This window comes from Anser cygnoides, chromosome 9 (genome assembly GCF_040182565.1).
Source record: "Anser cygnoides isolate HZ-2024a breed goose chromosome 9, Taihu_goose_T2T_genome, whole genome shotgun sequence".
Classification (NCBI taxonomy): domain Eukaryota; kingdom Metazoa; phylum Chordata; class Aves; order Anseriformes; family Anatidae; genus Anser; species Anser cygnoides.
This window is the reverse complement of record NC_089881.1, coordinates 25,825,277-25,841,242: the sequence shown is the minus strand read 5'-3', so window position 1 is coordinate 25,841,242 and position 15,966 is coordinate 25,825,277. Positions and strand designations below refer to the sequence as shown.

Genomic DNA, 15,966 nt, shown 5'->3' with positions numbered 1-15,966 from the left:
TGCAGTTCTCAGAAAACGCCACCCAGATGCAAGCATCTCGCTCAGAACAGCGGATGGGTAGGGAAGTTCACAGCACCACCCCTGTTGTGCGCGTGGCCATAGCAGAAAGCGCCACACCATCCAAAGGCCCGCTGGGCTTCAATTTTAGAAGGCTTTTTCCTTTTTTGTTTTCCCTTTCCAGTTTACAAAGTACACCATCCCCTCCTTTCAGCTACCCATGACCCAGGCAGACAGAAACAAGGTCTTTTGAAACCGATGTTAGCGTGCTGACTTCAGCCCCTAGCGGGGCATTTGCAAGAGGGCCCCGTGGGTCAGCACCTGAACGCGGCCAAGTGCCTCAGCAGAAAGCTCCAGAAAAAACATTTAATACTCTAGATAAACCAGGAATACTGAAATAAATGAATAAAAACGAAGCAGCCCCTCAGTGCGGCCGTATGCTGGAACTCAGGGAAGCGTGACGTGCTTTCCACGTTACGGTGTTTTTCTGACACAAGCACTACCTGTGCATTTTAATCCAAAGCCTGAAAATGAATAAAAGTTACAGGCTAGAATACAGCACAGTCTATGCTACAAAAACAAAGTTAATTAATCCAGAAATTCAAAAAACATCACACTTATGCATTGTATATTTAAAGATTTACTTTCAAATTAAAAAAAATAAATAAAAAATCTGAAAGCTGCAAAGTTACTTCTGTTTCCAGAGGTAGGCAAACCTTCCTGACCGCCTAAAATCATCCCAACAGACATCCTGCAGGTTAATGGGCTTTAACGATACCAAAAGACCAGGCTACTCTTACCCTCCCACAACAATCATTTAGAGCAAACCAGACCTGAATTCGGAGAGCATTTTTTAACGTTTAGATCGAGCGACGATCGCCTTTCTCAGTAATACACGCATCTTTGCAGAAGGAGCTGCTTCTGTACCGAACACCAAACCCAATACAAACCCATCTGTGCCAGCTGGACCTTCTCGGAGGCGGCCACGCTGCCCACCACCTGGCAGAGCCCTGCAGCCCGGAGGAAAGCCATCGGAGCCCAGGGCGGTCCGGATGCCCCCCGAAAGCTCTCACGCCGGGCAGACGCTACCTGTCGAGGCTGCCTCTCGCCGCGGAATAAATCTCGCTGCAGCCCGCAAGCGCTAAGCTGGAGCGCCCAGCGCTGACCGGACGCGGCCTTACGTTGGAAAGCCCTCTAATCCGCCCCAAATCAGCCGCCGCCACCTTCCGCCCAGCCCCGCTCTAATCTGTCCCCGTGTGCAAGCGGGTCTTTAATAACCAGGGGATCGCCGAGCGCCAGCCGGGGAGCAGCTCTTGCAGAAGCCACTGCCGCTGCGGTGCCAGCTTCAGCAGCCGTTCTCTGCCCCGGCCCCGATTCCTGCTCCTTTGCCACTCACTCGGGCTAAATGCCAACAGCGGTGGTCACAATGCACATGCCTGCCCGCTGCTGCAAGCACTGCGCGGCCTTTAAGGCGTGCCGGACCCTTCAGCGGGCACTAGAAGGAAAATATTTAGGGAATTAAAGCGCTCTCCCTAGCCGTACTTTAGGTACATGCAGGCACACCAGAGCAGTGAGAGAAGCACCTACGGGCCCCCGAGCACGGCTCCCCGGGACACAGAGGCGCAGATCAGTCCGCAAGCAGAGCCGCACGCGAGGCTGTGCCTCAGGCCCAGCCCTGGGCGGCTTCACCGGGTTAAAAATTCATATTTAGTTTAAAAAAATTAGCAATGGCAGCAGCAGGCTTGGGACTTTTTCCTGCTGTATTTTGGCTAGCGGTTATCCAAGGTAACGCTGTCAGCCAACTCTTAGTGGCAAAACTCCACTGCCAAGAGCCTCCAGCAAAGTCTTGGTAGAGCACAGGCTTTGGACAAATGGGATTTTAGCCAGTTTGATGGGGATTTCACTTTACAAACACTGCTTTCCATCGCCTTCCAGGAACCACTGCCTGCACGGAGATGACGTTCAGTCTCCTGTCTTGTTTTCATGGACTCGATGTTACGGCCGTCTGACAAAACGAGAAGATTAAATAAGGCATAAAGAGCATTACCAAACAATGAGAAGTCTAATTGTTAAGGAGGATATAAATTGCGTTTCTCAATAATACGCAATCTGCATTAAGCCAACATTAAGCTTGAGGAGATGAAATAAACCCACAGAATAGAAGTCAATTTCACCTGTAACATCAGCTCTTCTCTCTGCATTTTGACATCCCCTGCGCACTCGGCAGCTCTGGTTCGGCTAGGCGCTCTGTGGGAAGGCTGTCAGCCTGTCTTTGGAGAGGAACAGCACCAAAAGAGCCCCCTGCAGCAGGAGCTGTCCCACTGCCAGGACCGCTGCGGGCATCGCCTGTGACCCCTTGTGGCGCAGCTCCCCGAGATCCCACACCTGGGGCGCCCGCGCTGCCGCGCGGGGTGGGGGCTGCGGTGCGACGCCCGGACCCAGGCTGGGGAGCAGCCGGGCGGATGCGCGGGCGCGTGCCCAGAAGCAGGCACTGGAGGGGTGCGCGAGGAAACCAAGCGCACGAACCAGAGAACAGCACGGCATTACATTAACGCAATCTGCGGGGGGAGGTATTCTGGGTGAAACCACAACGGGAGAGCTCAGGCAGCGGAGATCACGCCGCCCCGCTCCGCAGCCACCTCCTCGTCACGAGGATGCTCGGAGCCTTTGCACTAAGGCCCCCACAGCCCCTTTACTGCCCGTCCGCCAGGGAACACGTCCCATCCAAATCCCACAGGGCAGCGCCAACATCTGGAGCGTCACGCAGCTTGCTGCTGATGCCACCGAAGCGTCACTGCTGCCTTGGCGAGGGGCAAGCAGCGAGCCCAGGACAACGAGAACTGCGGAGGGTAGCCTGGGGGACCCCCGCCCCGGGTCAGGCCTGTTTCCATTGCTGCGTTTCGTGTTCACCCGGAACTTCCACCTGCCCTGCGGTAACTCTTCCAACCCCTCGCGCTATTTCACTTTAAGCTCCTTAGGGTGGCTTTAATTATAAGCCCACAGATGAGCACTGACACGAGGTGGACAATCTCCCACACCTCTGCCAACCTCAGCACGGCCTCGCGAGCCGGCAGCGCCACCAGTCCTCGGCAGGCGCTGCTGGAAACTGTGCGGGCATTTCCAGCCCTCAGGGGAGCAGAGAATCCTAAAGCAAGGGGAGCAACCAGCAGAACGCCAGCTGACTACTCAGAACAACGGTGGATGGCCTACGGTCAATGAAAATCACTAAATCTGAAGGACAACGCATGCCTGTAAATTCACCAAATAATACGCAAACAAAAAAGGGGCGAAGCTTGAGAACGAAGGGGAGCAAAAGGGGAGAAAAGAAATTGTCAGCATGGTTTTAATTCTTCTTAGGCCTGAGACCCATCTGGTGTGGGGCTTTTGCTTGTTTTTTTAAAGAGACTTGGGATTGGCAACTCCCAGAAGTTCCGATTTGGAGTAATCCGTATTTCCTAGTAACCGCTGAGTTAGCCTGCCATAGTGGGGTCGCTGGCTTGATGTTTCCAATCAATTTCAATGATTTTTTTTTCCATAGTTGAAGTGGGAAGCTTTAGCTGTGTACCTTCTCTCTGGTTGATACTTGACAGCACTGAGCAGCCATTCCTGCTGGGGGAGCACCCAGAAATACACCAGAAGAATCCAAACACTGACAAGCCTGGCAATGCAAAAAAACCCTCCTTGGGCATTTCTTTGGATGCACAGGACCCATATCGCTAAATCTGGTTCCTACAGCGAGCTCATCCTTGACAGAGCGTTGTGCAATACTGAAAATGACTTGCTAGGGCAGCACCTTACCTACAGGGCCTGTGATCCCCTTGAGATCTACAGTTCAGGTTGTAACTGAAACCTGCGAGCGCAGCCCCCAGCCGCAATACGTAATGCACGGTTTGCGCCTCTGCTCGAGGATACCTTCCCTCCGCCAGCTCGGCAGACTTCTAATCGTTATCTTCAACAAATTAGCCCAGGTTTCATTCAAGCAGCACAAGTCACCAGGCTTTGGGACGTCGGCTCCAAGGCTCTTCTGGAAAGAAGCTCCTTCAACAGGCTGCTCTGGGTGGACACGGCGCCCAAAAGCCGGCTGCGTAACAGCTTACGGGGGACCCTCACTGCTGGTTCCCGAAGTCACAGATCTCCTCCTCTTCTTGCTTCAGACACAGATCGCATCAGAGCTGCTCCGTTTGAGAGCTCTGGTGCCTCTGCAACCAGCGTGGCTGAGGACTGCTACGTTTCCTAGAAGGGCACGGAACCGGTCATTTACCAACAGTGCACAATCATTTACCCACACACACAGCCAAGTGCCAAAATACACCGCCACTTGATTAGAGTGAGCGAGGAACGTAGGTTTATTAAGCAAACGCCGTCACCAAGTTTGCACGCCCTGATCCAAGAGCAAGAAGCAGCAGCAGACGGGGAGAGGCGGCAATGGTTCGCACTACAGCCCCCAGGATGAAGGCGAGGCAGGCCGGTGGCAGCCAGGGGCAGGTTTCAGGGCGAGCAGAGGGCAGAGAGGCACCCGGCTGCCCGGGCAACACCCTCACGCTGCCAGGAGGACGCAGGAGCACCAGACATCGCTCCGCGGGGCCGCAGCCCGGCCCCGAGGGACCCCCAGTTCTCCCCTGAGCTCGGGGAGCTTCGCCCAAGTACCGAAGAGGACGAGAACGGCTCGCGCAGAGCTCGGCTGGGTCACCGCGTCCCCCTCGGCAGCACTACGGCAGGGGCACCCCCCCCGAGGCCTCGCAGTGATAAAGCAGGCTCTGGCAGGAGCTGCGCCTCTGGGTGCAGAGGTCAGAGCGGAGAACAGCAAGCCATGAGCTCTTTCCCTTCCTGAATCCTACGTTTGCCCTCTAAAAATACATACGTGCAGGAGGACCACGGGCTTGAGAGCCAAGCAGGCCTCCTTTTTAGCCCGCCTTTGTTGTAAGGGATTGAACATCTTCGCTCTTCTTTAGTCCTTGATGCACTGCCCCATCCTTCGGTGAAACACAGGTCCCACAGCAACCTACTGCGTTGCATTCGATTTGTTTATATTTTTGCCCTTCCCAATATGCCCCTCCTTTATATTTTACCCCCCCTCAACCTGTCCAAGAAAACAAAAGCAGAAAAACCCCGCCAGAGTGCCCCTACAAGCTTGCTCCCGTCCCCCTCAGAGACGTGCGGAGACGCTGCCGCAGCTCCAGCAGGAGCAGAGCCTTCTGCTGGCTGTGAATTTACCAGCGGGCAGCAGCACGTCGCGGCGAGCCTGGCACCTCCCGGCACCGCAGCCTGCCCAGGATGGCGCTGGGCTGCCCGGAGCGCCGCTGCCCCCTCGGGCTGCCACACAAATCCGCACAAAATCCACGTCTGGGGCTCCTCTAGAGAGCAGGAGGGGGAAAAGCGTGGCAGAGCTGAAGGTGGAGTTAATTAACCTTTAAATCAATGACTGAAGCCTACAGTTCAGCTGATGGTATGAATTAATTTAATCCCACTTCTCAGAAACAGTCATTTTCCTACCCAGCGTGGTTATCTGTTCCGTTCTCAAATTACCTCGGCCCAAGTCACCCACAGTGAGTCAGCCGTGGACAAACAAAGAGCTGACAGTCTCGAACACCGAGGTGATTTTATTACTGAAAAACTGCGTTGTGCCTTCGAGTTTCATGCAAAGCGGCGTTCCCGCCGGCAGCGTGTGAACACGTCTCCGAGCCAGACACCTGCAACACCGCTGGGCATACCCAGAGCCCGACCTGCGGAAGGCACGGGCTCCAGCGAGCCCTCCTGCCACGCGGGGCGGCGAAAAGCGAGCCCCTGGTTCCCCGCAACCTGCAGCTCTGCCAGCAAGGAGCACTCGCCCAGCACAACGCGCTGCCGGCATACTAACGAGCTGCCTTCTACGCCACAGCCTTCTGAAAGGACTCCTTCACCACGCGTGCCCAAGCGCAGAAACAAACACACACGTTTCCCCTCGCAGGTAAGATCTGCGCTGGAAGGAGCTGGCGAAGCCTCTCGGCGGGCTCCAGGTTTTACCCCGCGCTGCCTGCCACGGCAGCACACCCACACCCTCACCAGCGGCCCCAACGCTTTGGTACCCGGACAGTCCGACCTTCGTGCCGCGGCTCCCCAAAGGCGCCTCAGTTCTGCTTCACGTGGTAACAGTGCTCTGCAGACTTACTGAAACAACCACACTTCACTCGGGAGCAGCAATACGCGAGTGTTAGGTATTCAGGAAGCACAGAACTTCGCTGCTGCCTGGTCCACCGCGTCCCTGACCTGCTGCCCGTGAGGTCCTTCGCTCCTCCGGAGCCAAACACCCCAAGGCCTGAAAACTTTCGGAGCTGCCACGTGCATACCCTACTTTGTTGCGATGCTGTGGTGGATTCAAGCCGTTATGGAAATCAAACCTCTGGAAAACCAAGCTCTTCTCAGGAGCAGGCTGATGTCCTCAACAGCCGCTCAGACCTGTCTGTTCCTCACCCGGAGCTCATTCCGCTATCTGTCACGCGCCGTTACAGGGTCTCAATACCCATTTTGTAGGTGCTTGGATAGATTTACAGATGCAAGAGTCCCAAAGAAGCACTGGCAACGGCCTTACAAAGGGCTGCTGCCAGGGTCCCTGCGGACAAAACTTGGCCCCAGCCCAGGCGGACGCTCCAAGGCCCAGTGCCACGGCTCAGCCCGCACCGTGCCCACCGGCCTCCCGCTGCCCACACGCCCCTGCTCACCAGCGTGCCTCCCATCCCCGCGGGCAGCAGCCACGGTTGCACTTACGGCCACGCCGCTGGCAGGCGGCGAGCGGCAGCGTCCTGCGGTAGCTCACGGCTGGGCGCCGGGCGGGCTCCGGGCAGCGTCGCGGCACCGCTTTATCCAGGCCCTGCCGTAACGGTGCGCGGATCGTAGCGGGCGCGATCCCACCACAATCGGTACGGGCAGGCCAACGGAGCCACCCGCCCGCAGACTGGGCGCATCACACCGGTGGATGTGTGTGTTTGTGCCCATAGGCCGCGAGCTGCGAAGTGCCCCAGGCTGCAGACGGCCGAGGGGCTGCGCCCACAGCGCCCGGCCGCGATCCCGCTCCTCAGTGCCCTGCCCCGCAAAGGCTCCGCGCTCCTCCTGCTGCCTCCCTTCCCAGCAGGAGTCCCTCTGGGCACTCCAGCACCAAGCCCGGGCGCGCAGCGGCCCCACACGCCTCACCCACAGCGCGGGACGAGACGGCATGGGATGGGACGGGACGGGATGGGTTGGGACGGGATGGGACGGGATGGGACGGGACGCTGCCTTGCGCACCGTGCTCCTGCCGCCTGGCCGGGCAACAAACCGAGGAGGAGCAACAGGAGCGTTCATCTGGCGGTTGCCGCTGTATTTGCCGATGGAAAAGGGACAACAAAATAACTTCAGAGAGGATTTCACCCTCAGCGGGACGCTTTGGCATGAAACGCGTTTATCTGTACATATATGTACACACCTACAACAGCTTCGGAAGTTAAACCCAACGCCTTTTTTCTAGGGCTGTTCCAAAAAGTCCCTTCCAACGCTCCGGTAAATTATTAAATGGGGACGTATCCATTACCCACCGTGCCCCAGCAAGCAGATGGAGTAACACCTGCCCTCCTTTACCTACCCGTGCGCATCAAAACTTAATGTCGAGCTTTGTGTAATGGAACCCTCCAAGATAAAAGCGCCGTGTCCGGAGCCGCAGCGTGCCCACTCTGACCGGCGAGGCCGTCCCCGATGGGACATGCAAATAACTGACAGCTCCTTTAGGCGGTCTCAGTTCTTACAGGGTAGCGGTGTCAATTTCCCACCACTTCCACTAGTTAAAAAATATTTGCCTTATAGAGTTATCCATGCTAGATACAAAGAGTTCTCCCCCTCTATATAGCATTTACCCCACAGCCATTTAGGGGCTTAAAGTACTCACTACTTTGCTCCCAGCACCGACTTAAATTGACCAAAATCAGACATTACAAATCAGAAGTTCCCGAAGAAAGTTATTCAAGATGTCTTCCTCTTTTGTACCAGTCCCCTACAGTTCTTGAAGAGATGCATCTTGCTCATCCACTGCTCTGTGATCACAATTTTACACATCACTTGCATATGGGTTAGCATTCTATTTATAAGTGTTGCTAGAAAAAAATAGATACTCTTCCCCATGGAAAGCTATGCTGTGGCAAAATGACCAATAGATTAAAAGGTCAGGAATGTTTTTAAAGGCAAATACATTTGTAATAATTTAAGATAAAATGCAATCTCTGTTTGTCCATACTGCAGGAGCAATATCTCCCATACAATCCACATGTTTGCATGGAGAAATGTATTTTCAATTTGAAACGCCACCCCCCCCCAAAAAAAAAAAAAAGAACAACACACAAGTTTTCTCTTAAATACTCAGGAATATTTGTTTTCCATTTTTAAAAATGTCCAAACAGCTACAGCACTGAAGAGTTACCAAGCACAGATATATAGTGCACCTGTTTTTCTATAAGCACTCCCAGACATGTTTTTAGCTCTTCCCACAGTAATTACAAACTCACACATCCTTACCTTTTTCTGGACTTAAATTTTTATATACTTCAAGGTCTGCCATTAAATTTGCAACTCTTATGCATTATTGGCAAGTAGAATGGAAATTCTCACTGCAGGAAAGCCTCGATTTAATCTTCACGTCTCCAGAGAGAAAACATTTCGGAAGCAATCCGTAGAAGTACAGGAGAACCTCGCCAGCGCGGCTCTTTATGGGGAGCAACGAGATCTTTGCGAGCCATAAGAGACAGAAAAACAAATCCAGAGGCAATACGAGGCAACTTCCTTCAAAGCCGAAAAGCACAGCCTGGTCGGGAAGCTGGAAGCATCTGCTCCGTGCTGCCGCCGCTGCTGTGGGAAGGCAGGAGCAGTGACTACTTTTGGTGCGAGCCGCGCACGCATGGTGCTGCGATTAAGACGCTCCAGGCATTAAGCGCCCGTAACGCCCGCGAAGAAGAGCGGCTCAGGCGAGCACGGGGAAATCCCTCAGGCACCCAGGGAGGCCGGTCGGGAACCGATTACCGTGCTTCAGCTGGAGAGCGGGCGAGTGACGCAGGCTGAATGCAGGCGAGGAAAAACACCCTGGCTCCGAGGAACTCCCCGCGGCTGCAGCCCAGGATTCTGCGAGGTGAAGGCGAGAACCTCACGGCCCGCGCTCCCCTCTGCCACGTTTTGCGCCCTCGCCTCCCCTCTCTTCCCAGCCCGGAGGGGAACAGCCAGCTTTTGTGTTCCACGGAACGAGGCCGGTCAGAGCGCGGAGCATGCAAATGGTTCAGCCTGTGCATCGCTGAGCATTCAATTTCGTAAGAACAAGTCGCCTCCGGTGAGATGCTCAGCACCAACTCTCCCGGTAGCTATCAGAAATTACCACGCTACTGGCTAAGTACCGTGCTTAAGCCAAGTCAGTGCTACTAAAATCAGGTTTACAGCCAGCGTGGAGCAATGGGCAGAGCCCCTCAGACTTACTCGGACAGAGCCCCGGGGGACAGCGCCGGCAGGCAGCGCAGGGAGGAGGCGGGCGCCCCGCGGCACCCCTCTGACTCGCTGCCCCTCCGCTCCTGCGCTGCCCCGCGGGCTCTGCACAGCCGCCTCTACGCCAGCACCAAAGGAATCCCCAGCGGCATCCTCAGAGAGCGACAGCGGTACAGGAGGGCAGGATTTGTCCAGTTGTGCTAGGGAGAAGTTGGGTGATAGAGAGATTGGGGCAGGGGAGAGCGAGAGCAGTTCTGCCTGCTGGTCGCACCGAGGGCGAGACAAGTGGAGCTGACGGACGGGCGTTTTACTCGCTGAGAAATCATCAGTTCTCAGCTGCTGCTAACATGGACACCGAGACTTCCAATGGGCCTTTCAATACTTAAAGGGGGCTTATAAAAAGGATGGGGATCTTTTAGGATCCGTTAGGAGGGAATTCTTCGCTGTAAGGGTGGTGAGGCACCGGGCCAGGCTGCCCAGAGAGGCTGTGGCTGCCCCATCCCTGGGGGTGCTCAAGGCCGGGCTGGACGGGGCCTTGGCCCACCTGACCCAGCGGGAGGTGTCCCTGCCCACGGCAGGGGGTTGGAACCAGATGGTCTTTAAGGTCCCTTCCAGCCCGAGCCATTCTCTGATTCTACGGCATGAGGGACTGCAGCACGGCACAAGACACGCCTCGCCTACAGCCAGCAGACACAACCCCGACCATAACATGGAACGAGCCCCAACGCCGCTGTAGGATCCCCTGCTGGCTGCACCCGAAGCTCACGCTGCTACCCACGCCTTCAGCTGAGGATGGCTGCGCTGAGCAGTCACCTTCTGCAGAGAGAAGTGCCTCTCGGGGCAGCCGTAACGAGGGAAATGGAAGAGCTGCTCGGTTACCCCACCAGGGGTTCACACCTCAGTTCACAAGATGACTTCTCACCAAGTCATCCGTCGCTCCGAAGCCTCTAGACAGTTGTCAATACATTTGCATCCAAATGAATCGATGCGTTACCGTCACAATTCAACAACAAAAAAGAAATGAGCTGTCACCAGCCTTCAGTTTAATTCTTGGTACATCAAATTGCACTTGTTAATGTGTTGCAAGTATAATTGTGCCGCATTCCCAGCCTAGCATTCCGCTACACGTGATAGGAGCTACACACGAGCATCTCTGACACCCAACCTGCTCTGTAGGAAAGCTTCTCTCACCATTAATATATTCCTTATTATTCTGTCTTCAAAATAACGCTCATTTTACAAACCGAAGTGCTTCGATGCTACATGGCTTTACAAATTAGAGCACACCGTATGGCTTAGCGTGAACATTACAGCAAACAAATGAAGACTTCTACAAAATTTGGGGGGGGCATACGCCAAGTGGTATGAAAATACCTGTAGGTACACTCAGCTTCCAAAAAACAATCACCATGACAACTCTCCACTGCGAAGCCAGGTTCTACACCCAGCGCCAAGCCCTGTCAGCCGGAGTCGGACCTGACGCCGGCGCGTCCTCCAGGACACCGCGTCGGTTTGCCTGTCTGCAAAGGGAGAAGTCAAAAGGCAAGCAGCTCACCTCATCGCGTCTGACACTGCAGCTGCATCCCGCTGAAGCGGCGGCTGGGCAGCCCGCACATCCCTCCAGCTCGCTCTGCTCCACGCAGCCCCGCTGCAGCCAGGAAGGCGCCGCGCAGCGCAGCCTGCACCGCTCTAACGAGGGCTCAAGCGAGGGTGCCAAGCAAGCTCCCGGCACAGGGAATTATTACCCTGTCACACGTAATTGATCAAAACCGATGATCCCCATAGGACAACGGCACAAATTTTCAGCAGGCACTACTGCTTCATACGCATCTCGCAACCAGGCGAGATCAGATTTGGCAGGAACGGTGACACAGGCTCACGGGCCTGCCTCTTTTTCCTAGCTAGTTTTTCTGCCCCACGAGCCCTTCCCTGGGTGACTTTCACAGCGGCTTGCATGCTCAGAAGTCTGTCTTTTCAACTTTTTAAGCTGGTTTCATAAAACACATTAGCCGTACTCCAAGCCTCATTTCACTGATAGTTTTTGACAATCTCAGCTACAAAAGCAATAGAACTTATTAAAAAGATGTTCATTCACTCAAAATCCATTTCCCCTGGACTGATATTATTTTCCAGTTCTCTTCATTTGCTGTTCAAACAAGGTTCTGTCATTAAACCACGGGAATTATCCTGAGAGATGAGACAGCAAGTACCTCGAGTGCCAAAGCACTGCCCCTGTCCTCTCGTCAAGAAGGGGGATTTCAAGCTTTCTTCTGATACCTGCAGGCTCTTCTCTTCCGCACACCCAGCTCCAGATACGCTTTGCTTCGGAGCACGCTGCAGCTCAGCTCAGCACCTCTGGCTGGGATGTGGGGGACGCTGGAGCTGCTGGGGCAGGACGCCGTGCCAGGGGCCCAAACGGCACCGGCCTGTCCCGAGGTCATTGCCAAACCAGTGCCGACGTTTTCAGCTCCCCAGAAGCAGCATTCTGCAATAACCCTGGCAAAAGGTGCATGAAGCCAGCCACCGAGGCACTGCCAGCTCCTCCTTGCACCGGAGCAGAGCTGGAGGGGCCGCGGGGCAGGCAGCAGGCACCCCGCGGCACCAGGGCTGGCAGGTGATTGAGCTGATGGCTATGGGAGTCGCTGTGCTCAGGCCTCTCCTCCCCAGGCAGCTCCGGTCTCAGACTACAAAAACAGCTGAAACCCCCCTAGGAAAGCCAAGCAGATGCCTGTAGGCCATCAGGGATGGCAGCAAAATCTGCCTTTACAAATCCAAGGCAGCAATCCCAGGGTAAAAGTGCCGCCTCCTGCTTGCTGCTGGCCGCGGTGCGGGATGGGGAGCGGGATGTGGAGCGGGATTCGGAGCAGGATTCGGTGCAAGATGCAGAGCAGGATGCGGAGCAGCCCCACGGGGCTGGACCCGCAGCATGGCCCCTCTACAAGAGCCAGCAGCCCCGTGCCATGCAGCGCCCGCAGCACCCGAGCCTGCCCGTGGCACGGGGCAGCTGCCCCATTCCCAGTGGCTGAAGGAGGAGAACGGCAGCAATTACTGCCGGAGGCGTTACCTTTGCCAAGCTGCTGAAAACCGCGGAAGCTCAGTTTATAGATATTAAAACCTACAGCTTGCCATGCTTGCATTAGTGGGCGAAGGGACACGGCAGTGCAAGTTCTACTGCAAAATATTAATTTTCCAATAAATGAGAACATTTTTAACAATCAGGTTTTGAAATTACAGCACCAGAAGATTATTAATTTTCTGGCTCATCAGTTTTTCCTTTTTCACTGAGAAAATGGATGGAAACTGGTACAAAGACTTCTTCTGCCACAGAGAAAGAAAAGCTGACTAGAGAACCTTTACCTTCACAGTAAATAGATAATGAAATAAGAAGATAACATCTTCATATTCATCATCCAAATTTAATATTAGACCTAAACTGCAATACAATCTCCTCCTGAGAACTCAGCTAGCTGTGAACGAAACTTCATGTTATCTGCACAAACAACTTGTCGCTTGTATCAGATTACGGCTTTTATCAACTCCACTCATCTGTCATTAACGAAGACACTGTTCTTTGTAAGAATAATACACAAATACACAACGACGGCAGGGGAAAAACACTCAGCATCAGAACTACGCAGCCCGAAGCACCGATGGGGGATCCACACGTGGAGCTCCTCCCGCCACCAGAGCACGCGCCAGGTGAGAGCCGTAGCTCTCAGAGGCAGTTAGGCACTAAAGGAAGCACGGAGGGGAAGTTTCCCAATATATTTCAGGAACTGCTTTTTAGCCTATGAGAACTTAAACTAAATTCTTTAATGCCCTTCTTCTACGTACATTTTCAGTTTCATCTGGCTGTTTTACAGAAAGAATTCAGAACATAAATCTGAATTACTGCACTATTACCTTATCCTGCTTTCCCACGCATCGTTATAAAACTTCACTTGAAGTTGACCATAAAGATGTACGAGCAAATTCTGCAGTCAACATCTGGCGTTTTTAGCACCGTAGCCCCAAGCACGGGGCTTGCACGAGGCTTCAGCAGAGCTAATTATAAAGCTTTGCCCATCAGCAAACATCAAGCCAAACATACGTGCATTTCAGCAAACATTTCATACTGTTCCCCCAAAACTCTTGTGCTCTAATAAACAAAATTGACCATTTTACTGCATAAAACATAAAACGTAATGCATTTTATGTTCCCATTCACTGAACACAAAAGTTCAAGATCACTGAAGCAAAAAAAAGCCTACAAGATCTTGCGTAAGAGCTCGGTTTCTCGGGCTGAAATGAAGGGAAAGCACTGCAGTAACACCTGCCACAGGCAATCTCTCCTGAAGCTGTCCGAAAGCGGTTGTGTAACAGCAGTAGGTGTTCATCTACTAAAGGCGGTGCACAACCGCAGCCATCGCATTTGGGAAATCTGTGAGACGCTCTCTCAAAATGAGCAAATTCTTTGGGCTAAGCCTCTCTCCCCGCTCAGCTCCAGATGTTTATAAGCAAGCGATCGGGAAGAGGCTCCCGAAGGAGGAGCCGGGTATTCCCGACACAAGGGGCTGAGAGCCCCCCCAGAACTGCAGGTCAGCATTCAACGCTTTCCTCTGCGAGGCTGGTGGGGCGGGCAGCTCGCTGCGCACCATCGGATGGCGAGCTCATCGCTGACAGATGTGCTTTGTCCAGCGTCAGCACGGCCCGGGTGTTTGAGCAGCCTGCCTCGACGGGCCATGCGAAGGAAGTGGAAGCGTGGCAATTCATGACAGCGCCCCACAAAAGATGAACCTCAGTGGATCGGGATCTCAGTATCAGGGTCGAGAGCAAAGTTCCCGTTCTTGCTGGACCTGGGCACCTGCCCGCCTGCCAGGCGTGGCCCCCGGCTCAGGACATCCAGCCAGCTCCTTCCCAGGTGCAGGACGCGAGCAACCAAACCTCCCTCACCGACCAGTCTGAACGTGGCAAGGGTGTGTGAAAGGAGCGTTTCCCTTCGAGCGGGAGGTTTGCACCAGCCCACACAACGTCCGCAGTTAGTTCCCACAGGGGGTCAAAAGGAAAAATGGATTTTAAAAAATGAGGAGGAGTTATGAGATGGGAAGTTAACAAACACGAAAGTCTTGATGCAGCTTGGGGAAGCACTCACGTTGCTGACTGGCAGATGCTGGGAGCATGTTCCACAGAAAGGATTTAGGTACAGACCATTTTTTCCTTTGTGCTTCTAGCCCCCAAAATCTGCTAGCAGAGTAGATGGATGTTTGGCCTGACAACACAGCCATTCCTGCACTGTTATTGCCAGCAAACAAACAAAACATGATCCACTTTTACAGCATGAAAAGCCTAAAAAAAAACCATCTCCCAAGCCTAGAGGCATGATGTACTTTGTACTTTGGCACTCTTTGCAACAGGAAAGAAAAGAAAGTAGGCTCCCCACGTCCGGGAGGCTATTCTCAACATTAGCCTGCCTGTCCGCTCCGTTCCACAAACTGCTGAAGCAGCCTCGCCGCGGCTCTGCGTGCAGCTTGGTGTTCTCGGTGCGCACACGCTGTACGTACCTCGCTGCTCCTGGAGAAAACTGACATTTTTGCTTCCAGGCAGAGACATCTCCCTAGAGTACAAGGCACAGCAGTGACTTCCACTTCTGTAACCAAAAATTTCAGACAGGCAGATAGGGATTTTAATATCCTGCAAGGGCAGTTATTAGCAGCTTTTCCTAATAACATCAGAAAATGATGAGAAATCCTCAGGCAATGCAGATGCACACAGGACTTGAGCACTGCACGTGTGAATGTTCAGTCCTTGCTCAGACACCACCTGTTAAAGCCCAGCAGGAAAGCACAGCGCCGTGTATCAATGCTTTCTCTCGCCTAACAACGTGCAAGCGTCTCAAAGCCCCGTTAAAATACAGGAGTGAGCAGTCTGATCTGCACACAGCAGCATTTCCCAGCAGGGAGTGGAGGCAGTCCTGGTGCTTTTGCTGTTCAGTACCCGGGAGATGAACGGGGACCACTCAGCCCTCCGGCCTTAGATTTACATTTGCCGGCATATTTCTTGCTGCTGCTAATTACATTTGCAACTTCAGAGCAAGGGCACAGATAGGATGCTTTTAACAATTCTTCAAAACTTACTGGCCTCTACCTCAAAGGAATTCAGTTCTTCCCTGCAACTATTTATTTACTCACGGATTTCAATTTGGTCTTGTGCCAACGTTCCCCGTCAGTTCAATAAGGTTTTTCTTCCCCAAGCTTACTCTTCGCAAGTACGTTTGTAGCCAGTCACAGCCCCTCGAAACCTTTGATCTTCTAAGCCAAATAAACCAGATTGATTTTGTCTCCCCTCACGCCCTACTCTATTCTCCCAGTCACCTCTCTCTGCATGTTCCCGAGCTCCCCGTGCTCAAACTCTGCTGAGCAGAACTGCAGTGGGCTGGGCCTTGCAGCACCAATGCCTTCATCTAAGAGCACGAACACCTTCAGCTTGCTACCAGCACTCAAAGCTGCATTTGTCTCCAGCTAA

General features: G+C 53.7%; 1 protein-coding gene across 9 annotated transcripts in view; it reads right to left on the bottom strand.

Moving 5' to 3' along the window:
- PLCH1 (phospholipase C eta 1) overlaps positions 1 to 15,966 on the bottom strand; it is a 69,794-nt gene that overhangs the window by 40,267 nt on the left and 13,561 nt on the right. The window contains exon 1 of one of the 9 annotated variants that reach the window (XM_067001980.1): positions 8,515 to 8,738. The exons of the other annotated variants lie outside the window; for them this stretch is intronic. Coding sequence (XP_066858081.1) covers positions 8,515 to 8,557 — 43 coding nt within the window. The 5' untranslated portion in view covers positions 8,558 to 8,738. Of the gene's footprint in view, positions 1 to 8,514; positions 8,739 to 15,966 lie in introns of those variants that run through there. 9 annotated transcript variants of the gene reach the window in all.